The sequence below is a fragment of the Anser anser genome (assembly GCF_964211835.1).
Source record: "Anser anser genome assembly, chromosome: 18".
Taxonomy (NCBI): domain Eukaryota; kingdom Metazoa; phylum Chordata; class Aves; order Anseriformes; family Anatidae; genus Anser; species Anser anser.
In genome coordinates this window covers 476,561-499,626 of record NC_139739.1, presented here as the reverse complement: position 1 = coordinate 499,626, position 23,066 = coordinate 476,561, and the positions used below count along the sequence as shown (strand labels likewise).

Here is a 23,066-nt window from a genome sequence, read left to right as displayed (position 1 = left end):
CCCAAAACTGCTACTGGCATTTCAGGGACAAGAACAGCACCTTGTGCCACTGACCAGGAGCCTGAACCTGGAGAATTCATGCAGCTATTCCTTTATTATATACATTCCTTCCCAAACCAGTATTCATTCCCTTATCAGCTTCCATGTATATCAGGAGTCTACCCCGCACTTTATATATATCTATATCTATCTATCTATAATGTGATAATTACCTATGCTAATTAGGTATTTGAGCTTCAGTCATTTATCTGTACTGTGTGTTCATCTCATGCTACATGCATGACATGTTTCTGTACTTTCCTGTCTGCACATCCTTCTTCACAGATGCTGCAAGTGTAGCACCTGTACTAGTACAGGCCTTCATTAGTCTTTTGCACTACAGACACTCCTATCAACCGGTCAGCCATTTGGCAGTCACTTTCAGTTGCAAAGAGTACATGTACATTGTGTGAGACCTACATGCAGCTCTTGTACGTAAGAATTATTGTACCATCTCCCTGTTCTCCAGAGACTTGGAGGTACTGCCATCACCAAGAGGCTAGTGAATGTTATGTGAGTGCTGACCTGGTGCCCATTTCCAACATCCCACAGACAGCTTTGCACATGTTCTCCAGGGTGTCAGGCATCACCAAACACCAGCGCTCTGAGGAGACGGAGATGGCATGGGTACAAAAACTTACTGCCCTGCTCAGGAAATGATGTTGCCGCTCTCTAGTCTCTCTAATCCAGCAGCTGTGCTCCCCAGAAAGGTTATCCTTGGCATGGTGCCATGAATAACCATTTTATGTAAAAAGGATAATTTTCCAGAAAGTTTTAACAGGTGGGCCTTAAAAAAAAAAAAGAGGAAGGGAGTGAAATGAGACATTTAACAGTAATGGTAGAACAGGGTCTGAAGTACAACTAGAGTCACCACTGGGGCTGTCCAGCAATGAAAACAACAAATCTCATGCATAGAAGGCCACCCACGAGGGAACACATGCCCCATTGCCCTCATGGTGCCAAATGCATTAAACAGAGGATTCCATGTCAAGCTCATGCTCTGATGCTGCTGCACAGAGAAAGCCTCCTTCCATTCCTGGTCTCTGTGAACCACAGAGCCGCTCTGTCTCTCAAGCGTCTTCCAGTGCCGTGCACCTGTGCCAATTTATATCACCGGAACGCAGCCATAGTTTCCTGGATTCATGACCAACCCCTCACACCTTCAGGACAGCAGACTGCAATGTCTTCTGTTAAGAATCTTTATTCTCAAAAAATGCCTTGCCTCTCTTCGTTAGTTTTACATCTTGCCTGGATCAATTCCTAGCTATCACCACACGAAATAAACAAAAGCAGAAAGCTTTTGCATATGCAGGAAATCAGAACATAACTAAGTGTCCAATAGGTAGGTCAACTAATGACATTAATACAGTTGATTGCATATCTGCTATAGGCATATGTGACTGCACAGTATCTCTTTATACTCACAGATTAGGCCAAATTTCCAGGAAAAGATAAGGTGAACAAAATGTTCCACTCAAGTGCACACCTTCTGCCACTGCCAACCACAGGCCTGCGACACAGCCCTGACCTATTCTGACACATACCAACAAACAGGTTTAGAAACTTTCTTTCTCCCCTCCCTTTCTCTCCTCAGCTGCTGCAACCAGTCACCGGACCCGGCTTACCTCATGTCTAAAAACTATTCACTAAAGAAAAAATGATGCTATCGCCCATGCTTTCCACTAACAAGACCTTTGTAACTTACAGGCCAACAGGAGTAATTTAAGAATGCAAAGAGAAGCCTGGTGTCTAACTGTCCATGCTCTCCTACACAAACAGAGATGCTGGTGAAAGCACAGGCACGCTGAAACTACCCAGCACTGTTGAGAACCTGACTAGGTGACTTGTGTGATACCAAGTTTCTTGGCAGCATCAGGATGGATTCAGCACTATGTCCTCCCCTCTGGATCGCGCTCTGCCTAGCTTCATTGCAGCAGCTGAGTGAGCCAAGCGCACTGTGCAGTGCCCAGTTGTTTCTACACTATATAGCACAGATTTTAAAATCTGATGAAGAAATAGAATAGAAATTGTGCTTTCCCAATCCCGTGCATTCCTAGTGCCCTGATCCCCGTGTACTTAAAGCACACACCTCTACTATATTCCATCTGATATACCACTGAGGAAGGGCAGGGATACCCTCCTGCTTATCCAGGATCAAGTGAGCACAAAGAGCACTAGTCCAAGCAGAACAGTCCTGGCCTTCCTCAGAAACAGCAATTTGCCAGCAGGTGGCACTCACCAGCCTAGTCATCGGTGTTAAACATATTTAACAGACTAATTTATTGCAGGGGATACAAGTTTGATTACTCTAATCAGCAGAGCCTCCTTCATCTTGTTTGCACAGCCTAGCAGCTCTAGATTTATCCCTTCACCACTCAGATTGTTTTTTATTAGAACAAAACCAAAGGAATATCGTAAATCTTCCACATCCTTTGCATGTCTGTGTACACACAGAGAGAGAAAATCCGTAGGGAGAGGCTGAACAGAGATTTTTAGCCAGCAGAGCAAACCTGGAGCCCTGGCCATCTCTCTCCCCTTCCTCCCTGACCAGTGCTAACAAACAGCTCTCCAGGTGGCCTGTCAGGCATCCAAGCCCAGGTGATTTCAATGCAACAAGATGGACACTTCTGAATCTTTCAGGCAAACACCCCTTCTGTGAAGGGCCAGTGCTGCACAGCAGCAGGTCTGAGCATTTCTACCTTGCTGTTGCAGTGTTCCCTCCCCTGATTTCTGGAACAATAAAATTTGGAGTCCCTGCACAGACTCTGCAGTGCTGCTTATTTATAATCCTTTGTATAAGGCATCCTGACCTGCATCAAGCAGAGGAAACAGCACAAACTGGGACTCAGGACTGCCCGCATATATCAGTGTTAACTCTGCTTCCGCCCTTTGTCTTGGAGATAGAGGAACAAAGCAATGATCCCATAACATCCTCAGAGAAAGATGGAGAAAACCCTTGTCATACAAGCCTTGAGCTCAGACTAATTTGGCATACCACCAGTCTCTCAGGGCCTGGCTTTGCTTGCGGAGGATGACTGTGACTAGGCACAGGAAGGAAGCAGCAGTTCATACTGCAGCCAGCACAGCACTGCTCTTGCCTTGGTACTCGTTAAGACTCTGAACAGGTCAAATATTACTCATGGCCAAGCACAGCCATTCTGGAGGGCTGGAGTCAGACTTACTGCTTTAATGGTCTGACAGTCCTGGGACAAATGGATATCCATCAGGCCTGTCACTTCGCAAGCCTGCCTCGAAAAGTCCTTTCCCAGACATGCAGACCCATACCCGCATTCAAGGTCTTGACATACAACACCAAGCTGTGGGAAGCTCCGAAAAACATTCAAATATCAAGCCCCTGCAGACGCTTTCAAGCACCCACAATTACCTCCAATACCCACCAGTGGTTGCGCATAACCCACAGGCCACCCAGCACTCCCTGCTTGGGTGGTCGGTACTTGGGCAGCCACAACACTGCCCCCATATGGTACAGAACCAGGCAGAGAAGAAACTCTCCGGCCACTGCTTTCCTAATCTGTCTTCCAGAGGCCTCACACTTTGTCCTTGGCCAGCCAGAACCCCTGCCTTAGCACAGTTTCCAGGAGGATCTGGTCCATGATCTTGCAAGGCACAGAGGTTGGTTGGGAGACAACAATGTCCTTGTCACAAGTAAACTTGCTTCTCAAGTTATATTACTCCTTACCTCCTTATTTGCCTTTTACAAACTCTCATTATGATGCATTGTAAAAATTGCCCTCAGGGAAGTATATTTTACACTTAAGCAGTGGCAGGGCTGATTCACACGTTTTCTGCAGGAAGGCAGACAGACTGTGTCCCCCATGATGGTGGAGAGGCCAAAGAAAAGGTGGGGAGCTATATTCAGGTGATGGTAATGATCACATTTCTTGCTTGAGCAAAAGATGATGAGCAGGGAAGAAATCAAATTTTAATCTGGTCTAAGAGTCCTACAGAGCAGAGAAAACAGAAGCTGTATAAGACATGAGCAACTGGGATTGTGCTGGGATCTCTTGGCATGAACTGCTTAGACAGCTACTGGACAGTACTGAGATCACTGCGGTGTCCCTTCAGCATCCCTTTTTCCTCCAAAGTCCTCTTCTTCTCAGAAGTCCCTTAAGTTAACTGCCAAACCTAGGCATTTTTGCTTTTCTAAGCAGAGCTGCCAAAAAGCATACTATTCTCTGCTTGAAAGCCAGAATCACCAGGTTACCTGATGACAGCAGCCAGTGGGCACCCATCCAAAACCAATGGCTGCATTTCAGTCACCCACTTGCCATCAGAAATGGAGACTGGATGGCTCCAAACAGTCCCAGCATGTCTAGGGCCTCATTTTGACATGGGACCTTAACAGCATGTGCAACTCCTGCGCGTGAAGGAACTCACACTGGCCCCAGGCCATGTAAACTCCCTTGACGATCTCCAACATTCAAACACAAGATGTGAACACTGCATTCAGGCCTCACATGAGGAATGCAGGGCCTGCCTTGGCAGCAGGAAAAGGCAAGCTCTTACTCTCAACTGCAAGCAGGCCCTACTCCCCTTCGTGCCCTGCACTGTAGAAGCCAAGGCAGAGGCCGTACCTTCGTTCACCGCTTGTGAGGCACAACGTTACCATCTCCTGAAGCACAACAGCAGCAATAACCCACTCATCACTGACCTACAGCTACGTGAATTCATGCCAGTATTAGCTGGCAGAAGAACAACTGCACAGAGGCGGCGAGCTGGAGGCCAGAGATGCAAGATGACAAATTTGTATTCTTCCTAAACATTCAACTCTGTTGTTTACCCAAACTCTAAAAGCTCACAGTTCCTTGCTAGAACTCTAGTCCAGTGCATAGAAATGCTGCCTACTCCCTTTTCCTTTCTTAATCTGCTTCCTTCCATGTAGACTTTCATCTGCTTCATTCCTGAAGCTGCAGGACTCTTTCAAGGATAACTCCTTGCTGTCCCAAGCTCACTGTGCAACATGCACTGTGCTGCATACTGCTCTCTACACCGCTAGATTAGGAAGAACCACGCAGTGTAACAATAGGACAGGTAATACTTTCTACGGTTCCCTTCTAGGCTCTGTAGCCTCTAGTTTCATCATCTGTGGGACTGAAGCAGACATAAGTACTCAAAGGTTTGGGCAGGACGATAGCACCTGCCCTGACTCTGGGACTCAGCAAACCAGGTACAAAACAGATGTGGCAGCATCAGCTTTACCACTAGAGCTCCCTGATATTCCCCCATCTGGGGACAAAAGTTGGGCAGGGAGGCCACACAGAAGTATCTTGCCTTTCTCTTGTGCAGCTTGTGAAAACATCAGTCACGTTTGCTTCTAGCTCTCCTTCTGATGCTCTTGTGAGGGTGCTTTTAATGAAGTGCTCAAGTTCCCCCATCCCTGAGATTCTCCTAATAGCTACAAACCAGTTAATTCACAAGACACCTGAGGTAAGCTCCTAGATCTGTGTTCAAGGAAATGCATTTAGCTCCCAAGAAGCAGAAAGACACATAGATGCTGCATAAATGGCCTCCGTGGTGTTCCTGAGGATTGCATTCCCCAGAGTAGAACCAGAGCATATTTTCCCTTTGTAACCTGAGAGAAGTTCTCCTGTTCTGACCCTGATGACATGGCAAAATGTGTCAGCAATCCTGGGGGTCTGCCTGTTTGATCCTGAACAAGCAAGTACTGATAATTCACCACCACGGCGGTAGCATGAATAGGTAAGTATGTGGACTGTGGAAAGAAAAAACAGACAGTTGTTAGGGCCAACAAGCAGCTCCCAGTTTCATGGGGATGCTGCTGCTACAGCTCATAAGCTCCAGTGATTGCTCCCTGTACTGCAGGCTGACTGCTTTCTCTTTTCCAGCTGTGAAAGGCCTTGAGTGTCCTATGCCCATATTCTACGCTGGAACACAGATCTAGACAGAAACCCTGGGTTGCATCATGTAGCGTCTCTCCATTATTGGAGCGCTAACACAGGAAAAATTCTGTCTTCAATGGTCATTTCAAACACTTGCCCTAAACAGCATGGTGGTGTGAAAGACTGAGACCTGTGCAAACTATAAGTGACAGAAAATGAGTGGAGATGGCATAGCTAGTGCACAATCCTGTAACTCTGGAAATGCAGCATATTACCACCTACTTAGTACACCAGTTAAAATCCACAGAAACAAGTACTTCCACCAGAAGTGTGTAAGCAGAGAGCTCCAAGTTCCACAACTCACAGACAGCAGGGACAAAAACAGACTTCCCCTGCAATTGTTCAGATGGTCAAAAATGGCTCTTGTCCAGGAGAACAGGAAATTAGAAATGGCTGCCCCTCAAGACCAAGTTGCCAGTTTACAATTGCTGACAAGTCTTTGATGGCTATCACCTTAACCTATCAGGTTCAACTAGAAATGCAATGAAGATGTCAACCCCTACATCTCCCAAACCAAGCTACTGGGTTCCTAAGTGAAATACACAGTCCTGTCTAGGTCTCTGCCCATGGCCCTCCCTCTCAAAAGAAGGCACAATGATGCTTTCATTTGTTGTCCTGCCTCCTTTCTATCGAAAATTTGTATTTCTAAAGAAAGAAGCAATAGGACCCCATGCCCAAACCATGAAGATTTTTTCGTCCTTCACATGTAAGATTTGAGTCTGTAGAATAAAACCAAGCCCCAACAGGCCACATATCTGTCAAAGGACACTAGGCACCTGAAATACCTGTCCCAGGCTGGACAGGCGTGCAGCAGTGGGTGGTACTGGATTCCCAGTCCCGTCAAGAGCAAGATGCAAGGCTCTCCTGAGAAAGGGAAAAATTCTCACTGTACCAAATTAACACAAAAGAAAAGGATTGAAGGGGAACACCTATGGGCCCCTCTGCTCAGAAAGGAAGAGACTACTGTACATACTAACATGGGGACCTTATTCCCAAGATAGATGCTTAGTGTTCCCCAAGCATCAGAGTTGTGAAGACATATCCACAGGAACGGTTACTGCAACCAAAATGAAGAGCATCAGTTTGCTGTCCTTGTGTCCTTGGAACACGGGGAATAAGGGAGACCACTAACAACGTCATCAGCTCTACTCTGAGGTCACGGCAAGACATCTCATTCTGCTCCCTGATCCCCACAGCGCAGCACTGTATTCTCACCTGTTCAGGAGGTTGTTCCTGCTGACCATCCTCAGGAAGCCAGTTGGATCAGTCACTGAGTTCAGCTTGTTATTCATCTCCTCATACTGTTGGTCCATGATATCCCCAGCTTCACTCTCAGTCTCACTGCTAGCACAGGCTCTGCAGAGGGAACAGCAGGTTGAAGGAATCATTGGTGCAGGACAGAACAACAGCTTTGTAACAAATGCTCAGCCAGTTTGAGAGAAAATTAATTTCAGACAACCTCAACCAAATGTTAAAGTCAAACTTTCCCTGGATTGCATCTCCTCTCCTGTTAGGCATACAAGATAATACCAACCCTGTACCTTCCTCTTGCCCTGGGCATTCTTAAGGGTTTAAAGCATTACACACAATGATAGAAATACAGGACCCAAATTCTCATGCTCAGCAAACGGATAAGGACTTGTGAAGCTACTGAACAGAAAAGCTGATGTTTAAAGGAAACACCAACTCAGCCCTTGAATTGCCTAAGAACATATGCTAGCATATCCTTTCCACAAAAAAACAAGACAACAACAACAAAAAAACCACAACTCTCCAAGCTATATATGCTCCCTTCACTGGCAAAGCTCAATATACAAAAGGCAGCTGTGTTGATGTTCCTATTATACAAACAGGGAAAGACACACATAGACAAAAAAACGACTCCATCAGTGACACTAGGACAGCAGCAACAGAGAGAAATACAGAGGAATGTCTAAATGACCATCTTGTCGTAGATTTTCCATTTAAATGCTATGGTAGCACTTGTTTTTCCTTTCTGAAGGCAGAAAGCAAACAACTATTGTACGTGCATTTATAACAATCCCTTCCTTTAATTTAATAAATAATTTGCTTATCATATGGTGCATCACAAGCCTTGGAATTTGTACACTTAAGCTAAAGCTGCTGGGCTGCCTGCATCTCACTTTTGCTTCCTTTTACTGGGTTCCTGACAACTTACAGCCTTTCCTCAAGGACACATTTCTCAATAACAAGCACATGAATCAAATTATTGTATAACAGGTATTTGTGCAGATAACTATACATGTTGCTGTATGGACCACAGGATATCTTACAAATATACTTCCAGGTCAATATCATTTAATAACCTGAGAGAATAAGCCTTAACAAAAGCCATTCACTTCTTGAACATTGAAATGGGACTAGTCAAACAAGAGTCAAGAAGAAAAAAGGGGGGGGGGGGGGGGGGGGGGTGAGGGTTGTGGGAAGAAAAGGTTGTCAATGGCTGTCTCGTGTATGTTTTTCTTCCAGCTGTAGGCATGCTGAGTCTTGAGTCCTGGCACAGTTTTAAGTATCACTCACGATGAATATTTGGAGCTCCTACAAGAGTTAAAAATCTTGAGTTCATGAAACCAAGAGAGCAGGTCACACGCTTTCCCAGAAAAGAAAGAAATCTATCCCAACACAAATTCAAGCAGTCTTCAAAGTCTCTCACACTTTATTTTTTTGCAAGTATGTGTTATTTGTTACCTTAATTAGACAAGCTGAGATGAAGAATTTTCAGCACAAAGCAAAGGCTGCAGTGTAGAACCTAACATTACCACAGCAAAATCCTGATGACACATCCTATGAGAGCATCCCTTCCTCCCAGGAGCAAAAAATGGGAAGATGTGCCACCTTGGTGGTGCAACAGTACCTACAAACATGTTTACACCGTTATGGAAGGCAACTGCACTTAAATATCAATGCAAAAGCATACAACTACAGTGCACTTCAGCAGGCCATGAACTGAGAAGTCGAAGTCAAACAAAAGTTTTCACATGCATGCTGTACACATTCAACTCCTTTTGTTCTTTATTGACAGTCAGAGAACAGCTTTCAGGGACTGCAGGTGACAGTTTCTCCTGGGGGTGTGCCATGCTGGAGGATGGCGGCAATCAGCAATGCTGTAAGGAAGCACTTGATAATATGAGGAAAGAGTTTCAAATCAGAACATGATATTGACCCACACGGAGCAGACAAGATTCGTTTAATAACCTGCATGTAATTTTGAACTGGGGAAAGAGCTTCTGCCTGTGATCATACCACACCAGCCCAGTGATCTCAGAGACAAGCATCAAACCCACAATCCTTAACCAAGAACATACCACCACCATCCCCATGAAAAGAGGAGGAAGCTGACATCACAGTAAATTAAAGACTCATCCCAGAACCTGAAGACTGAAGGACTCCCTTTGCCAGGAAAAGTCTGCGATGACAAATGCTGACCAGAACTGAAAATAGCATCTGCAAACATAAGGAGTAACCGCAGATTTTGGTTGTGTACATGCATATCTAGAGGATAAGATTCAACCACTGGTACCTAGAGGTGGATGTAACCTTCTGAAACATGAAACCCTGATCCTTTAAAAGAAGGGTAGATGGAACCAATTCAGTCTTGCTTTTTCTTTCTTGTCCTTCCTGTCAGTATTTGCACCTCAGAGGGAGTGACTCTGTTCTTCCAGAAAGAATCATAGAATCATAGAATATCCCAAGTTGGAAGGGACCCGTAAGGATCATCAAGTCCAACTCCCGGCACCGCACAGGTCTGCCCAAAAGTTTAGACCTTGTGACTAAGTGCACAGTCCAACCGCTTCGTAAATTCAGACAGGCTTGGTGCAGTGACTGCTTCCCTGGGGAGCCTGTTCCAGTGTGCGACCACCCTCTCGGTGAAGAACCTCTTCCTGATGTCCAGCCTAAACTTCCCCTGCCTCAGCTTAACACCGTTCCCGCGGGTCCTATCGCTGGTGATAACGGAGAATAGGTCACCTGCCTCTCCACTCCCCCTCACGAGGAAGTTGTAGACTTCAAGAACAGAGAGCTCATGCTCCACATGCACGCACAAGAAAGAACTGGATGAAGCGTCAACATCCGGAACTCATGTGTAAAACCCAGGAAACACGAAGGCTGGAGAGAATAACTTCTGACATTTCCTTTAATGGGAATCACACAGCTCATTTTTCAGGCAAGACTTAAAAAATATATCTCCTAAGGTGTGACTGAAGCCAAGAGAACAGATTTAATGTAAGGCCTGCGAACCACTAGACGTCACCACAGACAAGGATAGGCCTTAAGTATAGCATTATTTAATAGCAATAATTTAATGATTATGATCATTCAGATAGCTGTGCTTATGTGCTTGCAGCTTCTCAGGGCTTTAACGTGCAGGAAGCTACTCCCCTTTGTCAATTCCCTTAGACTTCGATTACTCAGCTGGTTTAGGTTCCAATTGCTCTTTCTCAGAGTACTTAATAAAAACCCTAGACTAGCATGCAGTTTGTTACTGGTCACAGTGAAATGAATAATCCAGTCAAAGAGCTGTAAAAAAACATATGTTCCCCTTCAGAAAGCCACCTTCACAACTGGGGAAGGTTATGCACCTTGTCAGAAAGTACAAACCCCAAACGCATCCAGATGAGACAACTGGAAGTCCAATACATGCAGATGTGGGTATCACTGGAGGGAGGTATCTGCTGTCCCTACTGCTTCTGCTTTCGAACTGTCTCAACATTATGAGTTAAGCACAAAGTCATCTCAGCAGCTCAACTGACACAATCCTGACAAATCCCTTGTGAGGTTGGTGGGCGATTTCAGAAAATGGAAGTTCAGACTGAGTTCTGGACAGACTGGGTCAGAATCTCTAAGTCTAACATGATTGCTGACCTTAGGCTCACTGTTCCTGATCCACCATTTTGGCTATCAGCAACAAGAAGTCACCTGTTCTTGATCAAAATCTGTTACAGATACTGCCAGTATTTCAGCAACGTGTACAAATGTCCACATTAGCAAGATTCTGGGTCCCTGAATACCTCTCTCTCACTGAATCACTAGAGTTCATCATCCCACAATGGCAATACTAAATTTTTTAGTGACACTCCAAAGGAACTTCCAGACGCCAACATCACACTCAGAGAGATAGAATCTAACACCATGTTCATGGGAAGTTTTCAGAGTAGTACTATAATTTTGTTCAAATCATTTTGTATCTTATCATTTATGGATAATCACTGCTATAGTCACAAAAACATTTATATATAGAAGTAGAACAAAGAGAAAGGATGAGCAAATCACTGTGTAGCTAGCCCAAAGGAACAAAAACCCTTTATCTATCTCCCAGCTGTAAAGCTACATAAACCACACAGACCACTGACATAGCTTTCCTCCTTGGAGACTACGTCAGAGAAGCAGAGAAAATGGCTCAAATCAGTTTTCTTCTAGATACATGTTGTCCATCTCGACTCGGGTATCTCTTTCACCTTTCTCATACCAATTAACTTTCCTCTCTTGTGTGGGATAACAATGCATGGTTTATTTATTTTTTTTTCTGTTTTGGGGAGTAGTTTGCTTTCCTTCTCATTTGCAGCCTGGTCGGTTCAAACATGGCCACAAATCTGCTTGCATTCTGCTGCGTGTACCTCTTAAGAAAATGACGTGGGTTATGGACTGCTAGGTTTTAGCGCTCTGAAGCAGCATCTCAAAGATTTTGATCTGTCTTCAGTCTGTCACTGGCGAAGACTTTAGGACTGTACAAATTGTTTAGTTCTTACAAGATTAATGTAAGAATTTTAATGGTAACATGGGTGTCTAAAGTAATCTCAAAGGGTTGCAGAAACCCACAAGTAATTTATATAGCAAGAGTTTGTCAGTTCTTTGGGCAAATTTCCAATGAAAAGTGGAAAAAAGCATCTTGTGTTCTTTAGGATACAATAACCATCCTGTTAAAACACAAAGAAAGAAACAAAAAAAACAACCCACCCCACACACTCCCTTAAAACACAACAAAAATCCTGAGATCTCCTCTCAAGTTAGCAGTGTTCTAGATAGGTTTTTTTCTGGTAATGCAAACAACAAACTTCTCAGTCAAAGTTAGATACAATGCAAATAGCTGCACTCAGGCCAGTAGACATTATGAAAATATAGAGCACTGAAAAGCTAAGATAAGCTTGGAACAGGCCACGAGTGGTTTATAAGACAAAGACACCTCCTAAACCTTCTAAAAGCTAGTATTTTTGTGGTTTAGACATAAATAAATAGATAAAATAAACAAATAAATTAGGTAGAGCTTTCTCTTCAGTTCCCTAAGTAAAGGTAAAACCAGAAGAAGGCGGCTCTGCAACCTGAAGCATCCTGCCCTACAAACCTTTCAGGGCACATTCAGCATCCCAGCATAGATGCACATTCTTTAATTTACTTTGGAATTGGTGAAAATGATAAAAGTTATTTACCACACCCGAGTCCACAACCTCTAATGGTTTCCACTTTTGGCATCTGACTCTCCCATGAAGGGAAAAACACGGAGGGACTCACCATCCATGCTGAGCACATGTTAACAGCCTCTCAGAGCTTCACATCCAGCAAGCTGATTGTAACCAATGTTATTAATCACTGGTGTTAGGGACATAGCATAACCAAGTGTTATATGTCCCCTAATCCGGGGAGAGAATTAATTTGTCTGAGTTACTGCAAGAAGTCCTGGGGAAAAAGCAACTGGGAAATCTGGTAACATTCTGCATAGTCGAAACACCTAAGAGGAAACTTCAAAACTGGGGTTATGATCGTATTTCATTTTGACAGAAAATTCACATCCTGTTAGACTGCACTGTGAGCATCAAGGGCAGAAAGCCACGGACACTGCTGGTGGGAGGACGACAAAGCATAGTTTGGTTTTACTGCTGCCTTCTGCACAACAGTGCTCTACCTCACACCACTGCAGTGTCAGGTATGCAATGGCATTTGTCGCCTACAATGGCTATTACAAAAGGTGAAAAAAGATTAATTAGGAGAGTAGAATAGGTACCCTGGATCCCACAGAATCCTAAGCTTACATCAATTCAAAGATCAGTGCCATCATTTCCTCTTTTTTGGCTAACATCGTGACCTGGAACACCAGTTTTGGATGTGCACTGCCCCCGTAGACCACGGGTTGCTCTCGGAAAGCTATCGGTATGGTGGTGACTCTAATGTCAGCTGCTAATGGCTTGTTGGGGTTGGGGCAGCACAAAGAAGAGGACATTTTTCTATAGCCTTGGGGACTCAAGAGTGCTTCATTCACAAATTTCAGTGCTGCATAAAAAGGCAATACAGCTTTAAAAAAGATTTGAAAATGGTACAGCTTAAAAGAGCCCCAATTCACATAAATTTTGAGAGCTGGTTAACAAATCAGCCAACACATACCTTTAAATCTCCTTTGCACCAGCAGTAAACTAGACCTGCAAACAGCCAGTGTTACTAACCTACTCCAAGTAAAGAAACTATGTAGTAAGCCGCACTTATAACAACACGCTAAATTGTTGCCAAATTTTTTTCCCTGAACGATTCACATACAAAGAACGGACAAGGACATTACCAGCAGAAAGATAGCCATGGATACCTGAATAAAACAATTTTGTAGTTGCTGTAATGAAAATTTTCCCCCTGCTCTCACTCTCACTTCTCAGACTTCTCATCCCATTAGTTGAACTGTTATCGCTTTCTGGTGAGAAAGTGGGAACCAGGATGTTAAACCCTATCTCCAGCTTACCGGGTATAGTATGAATCCACACCCAGCGCCTCCCGTACACTTGAGACATACTGTTCCAATGCAGAGTTTGTTACTGTTTGCAAAGTCACACTGCTGGCTTCAGGGAAGTCCCCAGCATTTTCTGTCAGGCTGTCACCCAGATAATACTCATGAAATTTTAGAATTCCTGCAAGGAAAAAGAATCATGACATTATTTTTGCAGGGGAGGAAGAGCACTGCCAGCAACTGTCCAGGAAAGCGGAACAGTCCCTAGCACTTGTCATTTCCAGTACAACTGTGGCAATGCATCCTGTGCCATGTCTCCACAGGGCTTTTCCAGACTTCTGAATTACAAATGGTTATTTAAAATCTGGCTTTGTACTTTGCAGATGATAGCTCAAAAGTACTTTGCTTTTATGAGATGCTCAGAATGCATTTGCTATTGCAGCAGTCTTATAAATTATAAAGCACATCTTTCATGCAAGCATGCGTAAGTCGCCAGTGTAAGTCACATTTCCACAGCTATGCATGAAAAACACCTATTAATAGTCTCTGTTCACATACATTGAACACATATGGCCTCAAATGCTGAACAAAAATGCTATTACTACAGCAGAACCTTCTCATGTCACACAAAGGTTTTTCATTTTACTTATATGCATGAAAATACATTATATACGAAGAAAGGTGTATTAATGCATAGTAAAATACTAAATGTTAGCATTTCACAACGGATAAGACTTATAAAGAACAATCGCTGTTTTGGTAAGAATTCAACTAATACTCTAGATAAAACCTTCCTCCATTCATACTGCCATAACCTTTCTGATACAACTCTACAGTGCCACAGCCTGTGATCAACAGCAAAAGGCTGCTTTGTATGCCCTGTTTGCATTGACAGCATAGATCAGTTATCAAGAGCGGGGGAATAATGAATAAAGCAGCTCCTTTTGTCACAAATACAGAATCAGTGAAGAGGCTCTAAAGGCACAATTTCAGTGGGATAATGAGGATCCTGGGCTGTCATTGAAGCTACTCTCCACCAGCAGTAATGAGATGAGAAGGGATGGAGTCACTGCTGAAGAGCTCCCCAGCAAAGCTGTTCAAGAGGAAACCTGCATGTTAAAGACAAAAGCACCAGTGTCCCTCTCCTTCCTCATACCTGTCAGTGCCTTCAAGGAGCCAGTCACAAACCCATGTACTTGGAGAGCACAGCTGCACTTTTACACAACCCAGATGGGCAAGGAGGAGACTGGTTGTGAAGGCCAGTGGCAAATCCTGCACTCCTGATCCATATAATTCTAGTATACTCAGCTTGATCTCAATACTACAGAATTAGTGACATTTTATTGTGCAAAGTACAGAACTAAAGAGCCAGTTAGTGCCAAGGATGCATAGCAGGATGACATCATCTTAAACTTATACCATCAATATTACAAGACACCCCCTAAAAGAGCATCTTCCAATCACTGTCATCCCATCTGAAGTCAGAAATATGTGAATGTCTGCTTCCCTTCCCAAAGCATTTTTGGTGTAATCTGAATAGTGCTTTTTATCTCTTTCACTTTGTTATGGTGAAGGGCTGCAATTATTAAATTATATCCAGAAAGAACTCATGAAAATTTACAGTCATCATTTTATTAGATAATGAAAAACAGCTGCCTGCAAAAAGCAATCCTCTTCAAATTAATCCTCCTTGCTCTCCTGTGATAAGCATTTCCACATTCATATGAGCGGAATTCAGAGGATCAGGCAGTTCAGTGATGTATCAGGAAGCAAGGATGCCCTTCTGTTTTCTGCAATCCAATTCAGTGAATAAATGCCAAAAGCTTTTGGAACGATAAAGCACAGAAATATAATTAAAGTAAGCATTCTTATGCATTAAAGATTCTCACAGACCAAGGCACCTGGAATCCCATTACTGCTCTGCATTGCTCTGTGGGAAAAACATACAGATTAGAGGTTGAAAAATGGAAATATTAAACACCTGAGACATTTCCATCTCCAGATGAATTTCAAAATCCTGAATAAGAACTTCTATGTCATTACTGCTGTGGCTATGCCACCATTTCCTGTCTATTTAGCTCCAAGGTTCTGGATCCAAAGGATTGCTTTTGTTCATAGGCTCTCACCTCCAAAAGGGACCTCACCTGCCCCAGGAGCCAGCAGCCAGCTGTACAGGTAACCTGCTGCCAGTGAGTAGTAGAGAACGAGTCCCCTCTGGCCATTCACTGTCTCCAGGACCTGGTCAATGGTCACCGGAGAATAGGGATCAGAGTCCTGCTGCCCAGTCTGGCGTTCCACGAGCAGATCAGCAAACGCCCTTGTTCGTCCTCTCTCTGCTACTGCCAAAGCTTCTTCATGGTGACCTGAAAAGACAAAGTCATCTCTCAGACCTGACACCAACATGGTCTGCAGTGACAAGTGCAGGGACAGGTGCTATCCCAGCTCAAACACAAACCTAGTGAAACAGCATCACAGCATTTATTTCTGGAAAGAGCAGTCCAGCACTGGACTATGGTCCCACAGATCATCTTGGCTGCAAGCACTAACATGATGTATGGGGAAATGAGTCACAAAGTCAAATGACTGGAGAAAGCATGGAAGACTATCCACAGGTGCCTGAAACCCAAAGAGACCCTTACTTCTGTCCTGGCAAACAAACGCTGTGCTTCATCAGACAGGTAAGAGCAAAGGTTGTAGCACGAACTGTCTCCCTGCATCTTTAGTCAAACTGTGGCACAAGCTTGGAGTTCAGACCCAGCAGGCGATGGTGTCTCTTACCTAGGCTGACAAGTACTCGTTGCAGGGCCTGATAGGAAGATGTCTGCAGGTCGAAGAGTGACAGCTTGTAATCTGTGCTCAGCTGTACCTCATGTCGGATAGTTTCAAACAGTGCCGAGGCCCGGTACAACTGGTGGGGGGAAAACAGCCATGGTGACTCCCTAAACAGATGCAGCAGATAGTGCTGACTAGGAGAGCAGGATCCAGGGGCCACCATAGCCACAGATGGGGGGGGTCAGCCTCAGACAGCCCCTCAGGATGTCAGCATCGCTGGCTGAGGGCAGGGGGCTGGGGGATGCAACAAGAAGGCACATGGGCTCAGTGCATCATAGACCCTGTCCCAGGATGCACCAGACATTTCCTCCCCCTATGACAGAAATGACCCACAGGACTCACAAGCACAGGGCAGGCCATGGAATACCTGGTGCTGAGACTCCTCTAGGTTCCCACTTGCCCAGAGGGAAAGGCCAAGGCCATGGCGGATTTTGGCTTCATCTTCTCTGCGTCCCAGCTGCTCTGCCAGCCTCAGTCCTGAAAAGCAGTCATAGTGAGAGAGGGCTGGAGGGAGAAGTGGCTTTAGCCTCCAGGTGGAACATTCCTCCCGCCTCAGCTGCCTGGGGGGATGGCGGCTCAGGTGGGCCACTTGCCTCCCTGGTGCCTGTGGCAGGCAGGCAGCGGTGCTGGAGAGCAGTGAGATGTCAGCTGCAGCACTGCTAGGCAGCGCCTGCTTACGCCCGAATCAACACCTGCATGAGAGGTGCCTAAGCAAGACAGACGTTTCCATGGACCAAGACACAACCCACGTGAGGTTAAGGTGCAATCCCAAGACACTCTGTACTCTTCTACCAGGAAGTTTGACTTGTAACTTGTTTGACTTAAAAGCCACCCAGACAATCAAAACCACACTGAACTGCCAAACATTACCAGAGAAGAGGCTCTTGCCACATTACTTGTTCATTTCCCACTAGCTATTCCAGCATCCTGGAAGGTTCTACATGGTTTCTCTACTGAGCCCGAACAGAGGGCAGGGTCCTGGCATGAGCGACATAAAGCGCATTTTACTTCCAGCAGCACCTTCTTGTTTGTCCCCTGCTTCCATCACACTCCAAGCCTCTCACCTCCATGGGCCCTGCTGCTGCCAACAAGGATGCTCTTATCTACTTTGTTTCCTACAGACTGGAGAAGGGGAGGCCTGGGTGTGACCATGCATCTCAGCAGCAACCAGCATTTACTTTTTTTTTTTTTCAGGAATCTTTCATCACACAGGGAAAAGGAGCTGCATATAATTTATCTCCTTCTAATATAATTGAACTCCCTCAGGTTGTTGGAATCCTGTCAAAGTCAGTTTCAAAAAAAAATGAGACTAGCTGATATAATTAATCCTTCAGCTTCCAACTTCATACGCTCCAACTGCATTGCTCATCTCCTCCATCTGAGAGCTACCGCCCTGAACAAATGCTGCTTGCATGCTGGAATCTTTTTCAGCAGCACAAGCCGGAGGCCTGCGCTGGTCCTGGTGCTCAGCAGCAGGCAGATGGCTTCTGAACACCGAGGGCTGCACCTCCCGACCAAACAAGAGTTGTTTTCACTATCAGCTTACAGGACACTCACCCATCTGGTCTCACTCCCATTGGAGCTCAGAAAGAAAAGCCAGGTGGTGAGCAGCAAAGCGCAGCTCAGCACACATTAGTTCCAGACTTATTTTTGGATGGGTATGTCCTTACCCATGCAGCCAATTCCTGGGATGCAGTGCTATCTACAGAGAGGGCTTACACCTTCAATGCTCAGGCACAAGCAGGCTTTACAAAGACACATTAGATGCAGTCTGGATTCAAGCTCAGAGCTGGATGGGAAGCCCCCAGGAAGGAAGAGACTGCTCTGCACAACACTCTCTTCACAGGATGCCAGGAAAGCTCTGACTGACATGGCGTGCTGACCAGAACAACTTGCTTGTGTAGCTACTCACATGGATGCTCGACAGTAGCTATGTATGTCTGCAAGAGCGTTTGCATCTAAGTCACTGTCAAACCCATTCTAATAGCGCCACGCTCACAGTACCTCACTTCTCTCCAAGTGCTCAGGCCTCCCTCCTACTCCCCTACATCTATCACAACGTGCTATGTTGGAGGATTCAGCCTCTTACCTTCCTGCAGGTACATCACAGCCTGAGAGTAGTTCTGCAAGGCATGATGAGTCCTTCCCAGACTGCTGTAGGATACAGTTTTGGCTACAAGATCGTTCATTTGTGCTGCAATGCTGAGGTGCTGTTCCTGATAAACTACCGCCCTCTCGTAGGTGCCCAAGGACTCGTAGGTCAGGCCCAGGTTCCCGTAGGCTCGGCCTTGGCAAGTGGGATTGTTGGTCTCCTCCGCAATCTGCAGGTCTAGCTGGTGATACTGCAGGGCTGTGTCATACTCTCCCATCTGCTGATAGACCCCACCAAGGCCGCAGGCAGCATCACTCTCCAGAGCTCGGTCCTTCATCTCTCGAGCAATGTTCAGCTGGCGTTCCAGGCAAGAAATGGCTTGTTCGTAATTCCCCAGCTGGCTGTGCAGGCTCCCCAGCTCCCCATAGGCCTGGGCTTTGTTAAACGCCTCCCCCAACTCATGTGCCACCACAAGCCTCTTCTCAAAGCATACCAGAGCCTGCTGCAAACTTCCCATAGCTCTACAAGGGAAGAAAACAGCATTGATTTTGCCAGTGTTTTCTTGAAATATAATGTTTTGCCACTTCCTCTAGAGGCCATCTCAAATCTTTCAGGCAAAGACAAATGTTTTCTCCCTAGGAGTCATGCTCAGTGTCTTTGAATCACCATCCTTCCTCTGCTACCCTATAAACTTCTTGCTCCAAGGACAGAGCAACATCAGCTCCATTATTTGAGCCAGTAGCAGAGACAAAATCATTTTCTTCCAAGCATCCAGAGGACTCCGTTACTTGGTCCTACGCCATACCCCTGTGCATGTACACAATGGCCACACAAACACATCCTGCCATTAACACAATGCACCCATTTTCACTTGTCTAGACATCAACCTCCCTGCCCTCTACTGCATATCTAGACCGCCCCCAGCAAGCCAGCCAAGCTTCACTGATAACCAGTTCGCATGCACACTTCAGCCCCACAGCCTGTTATCTCCCTTTCCCTCACACTCAGCTCTACTCCAGTTCCCATCTGTGCATTCCCACATGCTCCCTACGTAGCACGCAGCCTTCCCCATGCTGTGCTCTATGCAGGTACGGACACAGGCCACCTTCTCACATTTCTGCGTGCATCCCATACCTCTCTCCTCTGTTATATCAATGTTTCCCCTCGACACACACAAGCACACCTCCCGCCAGTGCCTCTAGGCAAGCACAGGTGTGCACAGATAGGAACGCTCCCATGCACACGCTCCTCCCAGCAGCCCGCTGGCTTCCAGTGCCTTCAGGGACTCAAGCACAAGTTCATGTGCACAGCCTGAGCACCAGGTGGGCTCACAGGAACTCACCTGAACCAGGATCAGGCAGGCTGCATCCGGAGTATAACACTTGGCAATACTGAACAACAGATGCCTTTCTGTGTGCTTTAACAGACTGCATTTCACTTCCTTTTGTTGCAATACACATGCAGCGCTCCTTACCTGTGTCCATTGCCCAGGCCCCGGTAGGCCTTTGCCTGATCTTGCATGCGGTTCAGGCTTTGAGCCACCGACAGGTACTGTTCATAATACTTTATAGCTTCCTCAAAATCTCCCAGAGCTTCATAACAATCTCCCAGGTTCCCATATGCTCGGCCTCGATCTAACACAGATTCATTTCCGCTGAGCTGCTGCAGCATGGCCAGCTGCTGTTCAAAGTAGCCAATAGCTTCCTCCATGACATTCATGTTCATCTTGGTAATGCCCATGTTACCATAGACTTGGGCTTCTATGCTGGGGTCCTTCAACTTCTGCCCAAGATCCAGTTGTTCTTCGTAACACTTGAATGCCATAGTGTACTTCCCAAGTGACATGTATACTGCAGCAAGGTGACCGTGTGCTCTGCATTCACCTGACACATCACCCAGCTCCTGGTACACCTCCAGCTCCTGTGTATGGTAACCTAAAGCCTTATCACACTTCTGTATCATTCTGTATGCAGAGCCCAAGGCTGCATAGGCGCTGGCTTCCAATCTCCTATCTTTAACATGATGGGCTAAGCTCAACTGCTGCTCATAAAATTTTATTGCACCACTTACGTCTTTTTTACAGACAAAAATATCCCCCAAGTTCCCCAGAGCTCGGAATTTGGCCTGGGAATTGTTCAGAGACTGTGCCAGGGACAACAGATACTTCTGACACTCCTCTGCTTTGCCGAAGTCCATCAAGGCTTTGAAGGCCAGGCCCAGGTTGCAATAAGCTTTGGCTTGGCTCAGCTTGTCATGAAGATCCTTTGCTAAGGCAAGATCCTGCTCATAGTACTTAACAGCCTCTTCGTAGTTCCCAAGGCAGTAATGGGCATAACCAAGGTTATGGCAAACTTTACCCTCCCCTTCCATGTCCTGTAGCTCTGGGGACAAGCGCAGGTACTGCTCGTAGTAAGGTGCAGCCTGCACAAACTCTCCTCGTGAGCAGTGGAAGTTGCCTAAATTGCTGAGGGCCCGTGCTTCACTCTGGATGTCTCGCAGCTCCCGGGCAATGTTGAGATGATTTTGGTAGTGCTGCAGAGCACGGTCATGGGCACCCAGCGCTTGATAGGCAACTGCTAAGTTCCCATGTGTAGATGCTTGAGAGGCTCGGTCATTTACTTCCATAGAAATCTGCAGCTCCTGCCGATGGTACTTGACAGCTTGGTCATACATGCCCAGAGCGTTGTAAGCATTGCCCATGTTGCCATAGGCCCGGCCCTGGGCCGCATAATCACTCAGCTCCTGGGCTATGGACAGATGTGTCTTATGCAGCCGCAGCGCAGTGTCATAGTCACCTTTCATCTGGTGAATGATTCCTGAAAAACAGCAGAAACGGGTTCAAAGAAACCAGTCTATCACGGTGACCCTTCTGCAACACCTTGCTATGCCAGGACTTTTCTGCAACCTGTCCTTTAGCAGCCCGTGGCCTGGCTCTTTGCCCATGCTCTCTGCAGGGAACCCCATCCCTTCCCCACAGCACCCCGAGGCATACCTGGCACGGCCGAGGCAGCGCAGCCTTTCTCAAGGGAACTTGTTCCTAACTCCTACCAGGCATATCTCAAAGGTTTTCTATTACACACAATACAGACATTTACGACAACCGGACAGTTTGTCTTCACAAAACGCCCATTCTGTTTTTGAACTACCCTACTTTTTTCCTTCAGTGATACCTGGTGACTTTAAAGCTCATATACAAACAACAGATTAAGCAAGAAAGCATTCATGTTTGCCTTTCGAATTCAGTCAAATCTTGTTTTCATTGAGACCTGTGAACAGGAGCTCTGAATATGCTTTCTGTACAAGATGTAGTATTTTATTTGCTTTTCTGTTTTGTCCTCCATTACTAAAATCTTCTTACAGTAACAATACTAATATAGTCACCCTCTCTTTGAAGAAGAATGTATCCATACCTGAAGTGCTTATCCTCGTATACCCTCTAACTCTGCAGTGTTCTTCTGGAGACAGTCAATCATTATTGCTCTCCCACGGGCGGCAGCTCCCCCCAGACCCCCTGCTCCTGCGTGGGCTCCTCTCCACGGGCTGCAGCTCCGGCCCGGGGCCTGCTCCTGCGGGGGCTCTCCGTGGGCCGCAGCCTCCTCCAGGCCACATCCACCTGCTCCACAGGGGGCTCCTCCACGGGCTGCAGCGTGGAGATCTGCTCCGTGTGGGACCCGTGGGCTGCAGGGGGACAGCCTGCTCCACCAGGGGCCTCTCCCCAGGCCGCAGGGGAACTGCTGCTGTGAGCCTGGAGCACCTCCTGCCTCCTGCTGCACTGACCTGGGGGCTGCAGGGCTGGTTCTCTCTCCTCTCTCCCAGCTGCTGTAGCACAGCAGGTATTTCCCTTTCTTCGATCTGCTCTCCCAGAGGCCCAACCAGCGCTGCTCCCTAGCTCAGCTCTGGCCAGCAGTGGGTCCCTTTTGGAGCCGGCTGAAACTGGCCCTTATCTAATATGGGGTAGCTTCTGGACTCTTCTCAGGGAGGCCACCCCTGCAGCCCCCCCGCTACTAAAACCCTGCTATGTAAACCCAACAGAGTTAGTTATCAGCTTACCTAATTGCATGATAAAGTTACTTTTTTCTCACTTTGTTGCTTGTGCACCCTACATGCTGTTGTTTTCTTGACCACCACTTGACATGAGTGCCAGCACGTGGAAACACAGGGTACTGCTCTTACTCCACTCACAGAGACCACATTTCACCCTGAGAATGGAGGCAAGGGTTCCACGCTTGATCCAGTTCTACACTAGAGGTTACAGGCGCAGCCAACATTTTGTCATTGTTTGAATTGTCCTAATATTACAAGGGGTTGCTCCCATACACTGTGTTGCATCCTACATGAGAACCAGATCGCTTTCTGAGGCACTCTTTTTATCTCCTCTGTGCTAGGAAGTAGGTTAGTGGGTGACACAGCACCAACAAAAGACATAAAGCAGCCTCCACTCTGCAGTGAGATCTGTCCT

At 46.1% G+C, this 23,066-nt stretch overlaps 1 protein-coding gene across 6 annotated transcripts in view; it reads right to left on the bottom strand.

Moving 5' to 3' along the window:
* The window catches only part of TTC28 (tetratricopeptide repeat domain 28), a 171,047-nt gene that overhangs the window by 24,274 nt on the left and 123,707 nt on the right, over positions 1-23,066 (bottom strand). For all 6 annotated transcript variants that reach the window (XR_014573781.1, XM_083804594.1, XM_083804595.1 and 3 more), the window contains 7 exons: positions 20,082-21,423; positions 18,605-19,128; positions 16,883-16,992; positions 16,462-16,591; positions 15,828-16,046; positions 13,699-13,864; positions 7,176-7,316 (listed from right to left, as the gene is read on the bottom strand). Coding sequence is in view for 5 of the 6 variants with exons in the window: in XM_083804594.1 (XP_083660720.1) it covers positions 7,176-7,316; positions 13,699-13,864; positions 15,828-16,046; positions 16,462-16,591; positions 16,883-16,992; positions 18,605-19,128; positions 20,082-21,423 (2,632 nt within the window). In the remaining variant the exon portion in view is untranslated. The remainder of the gene's footprint in view (positions 1-7,175; positions 7,317-13,698; positions 13,865-15,827; positions 16,047-16,461; positions 16,592-16,882; positions 16,993-18,604; positions 19,129-20,081; positions 21,424-23,066) is intronic.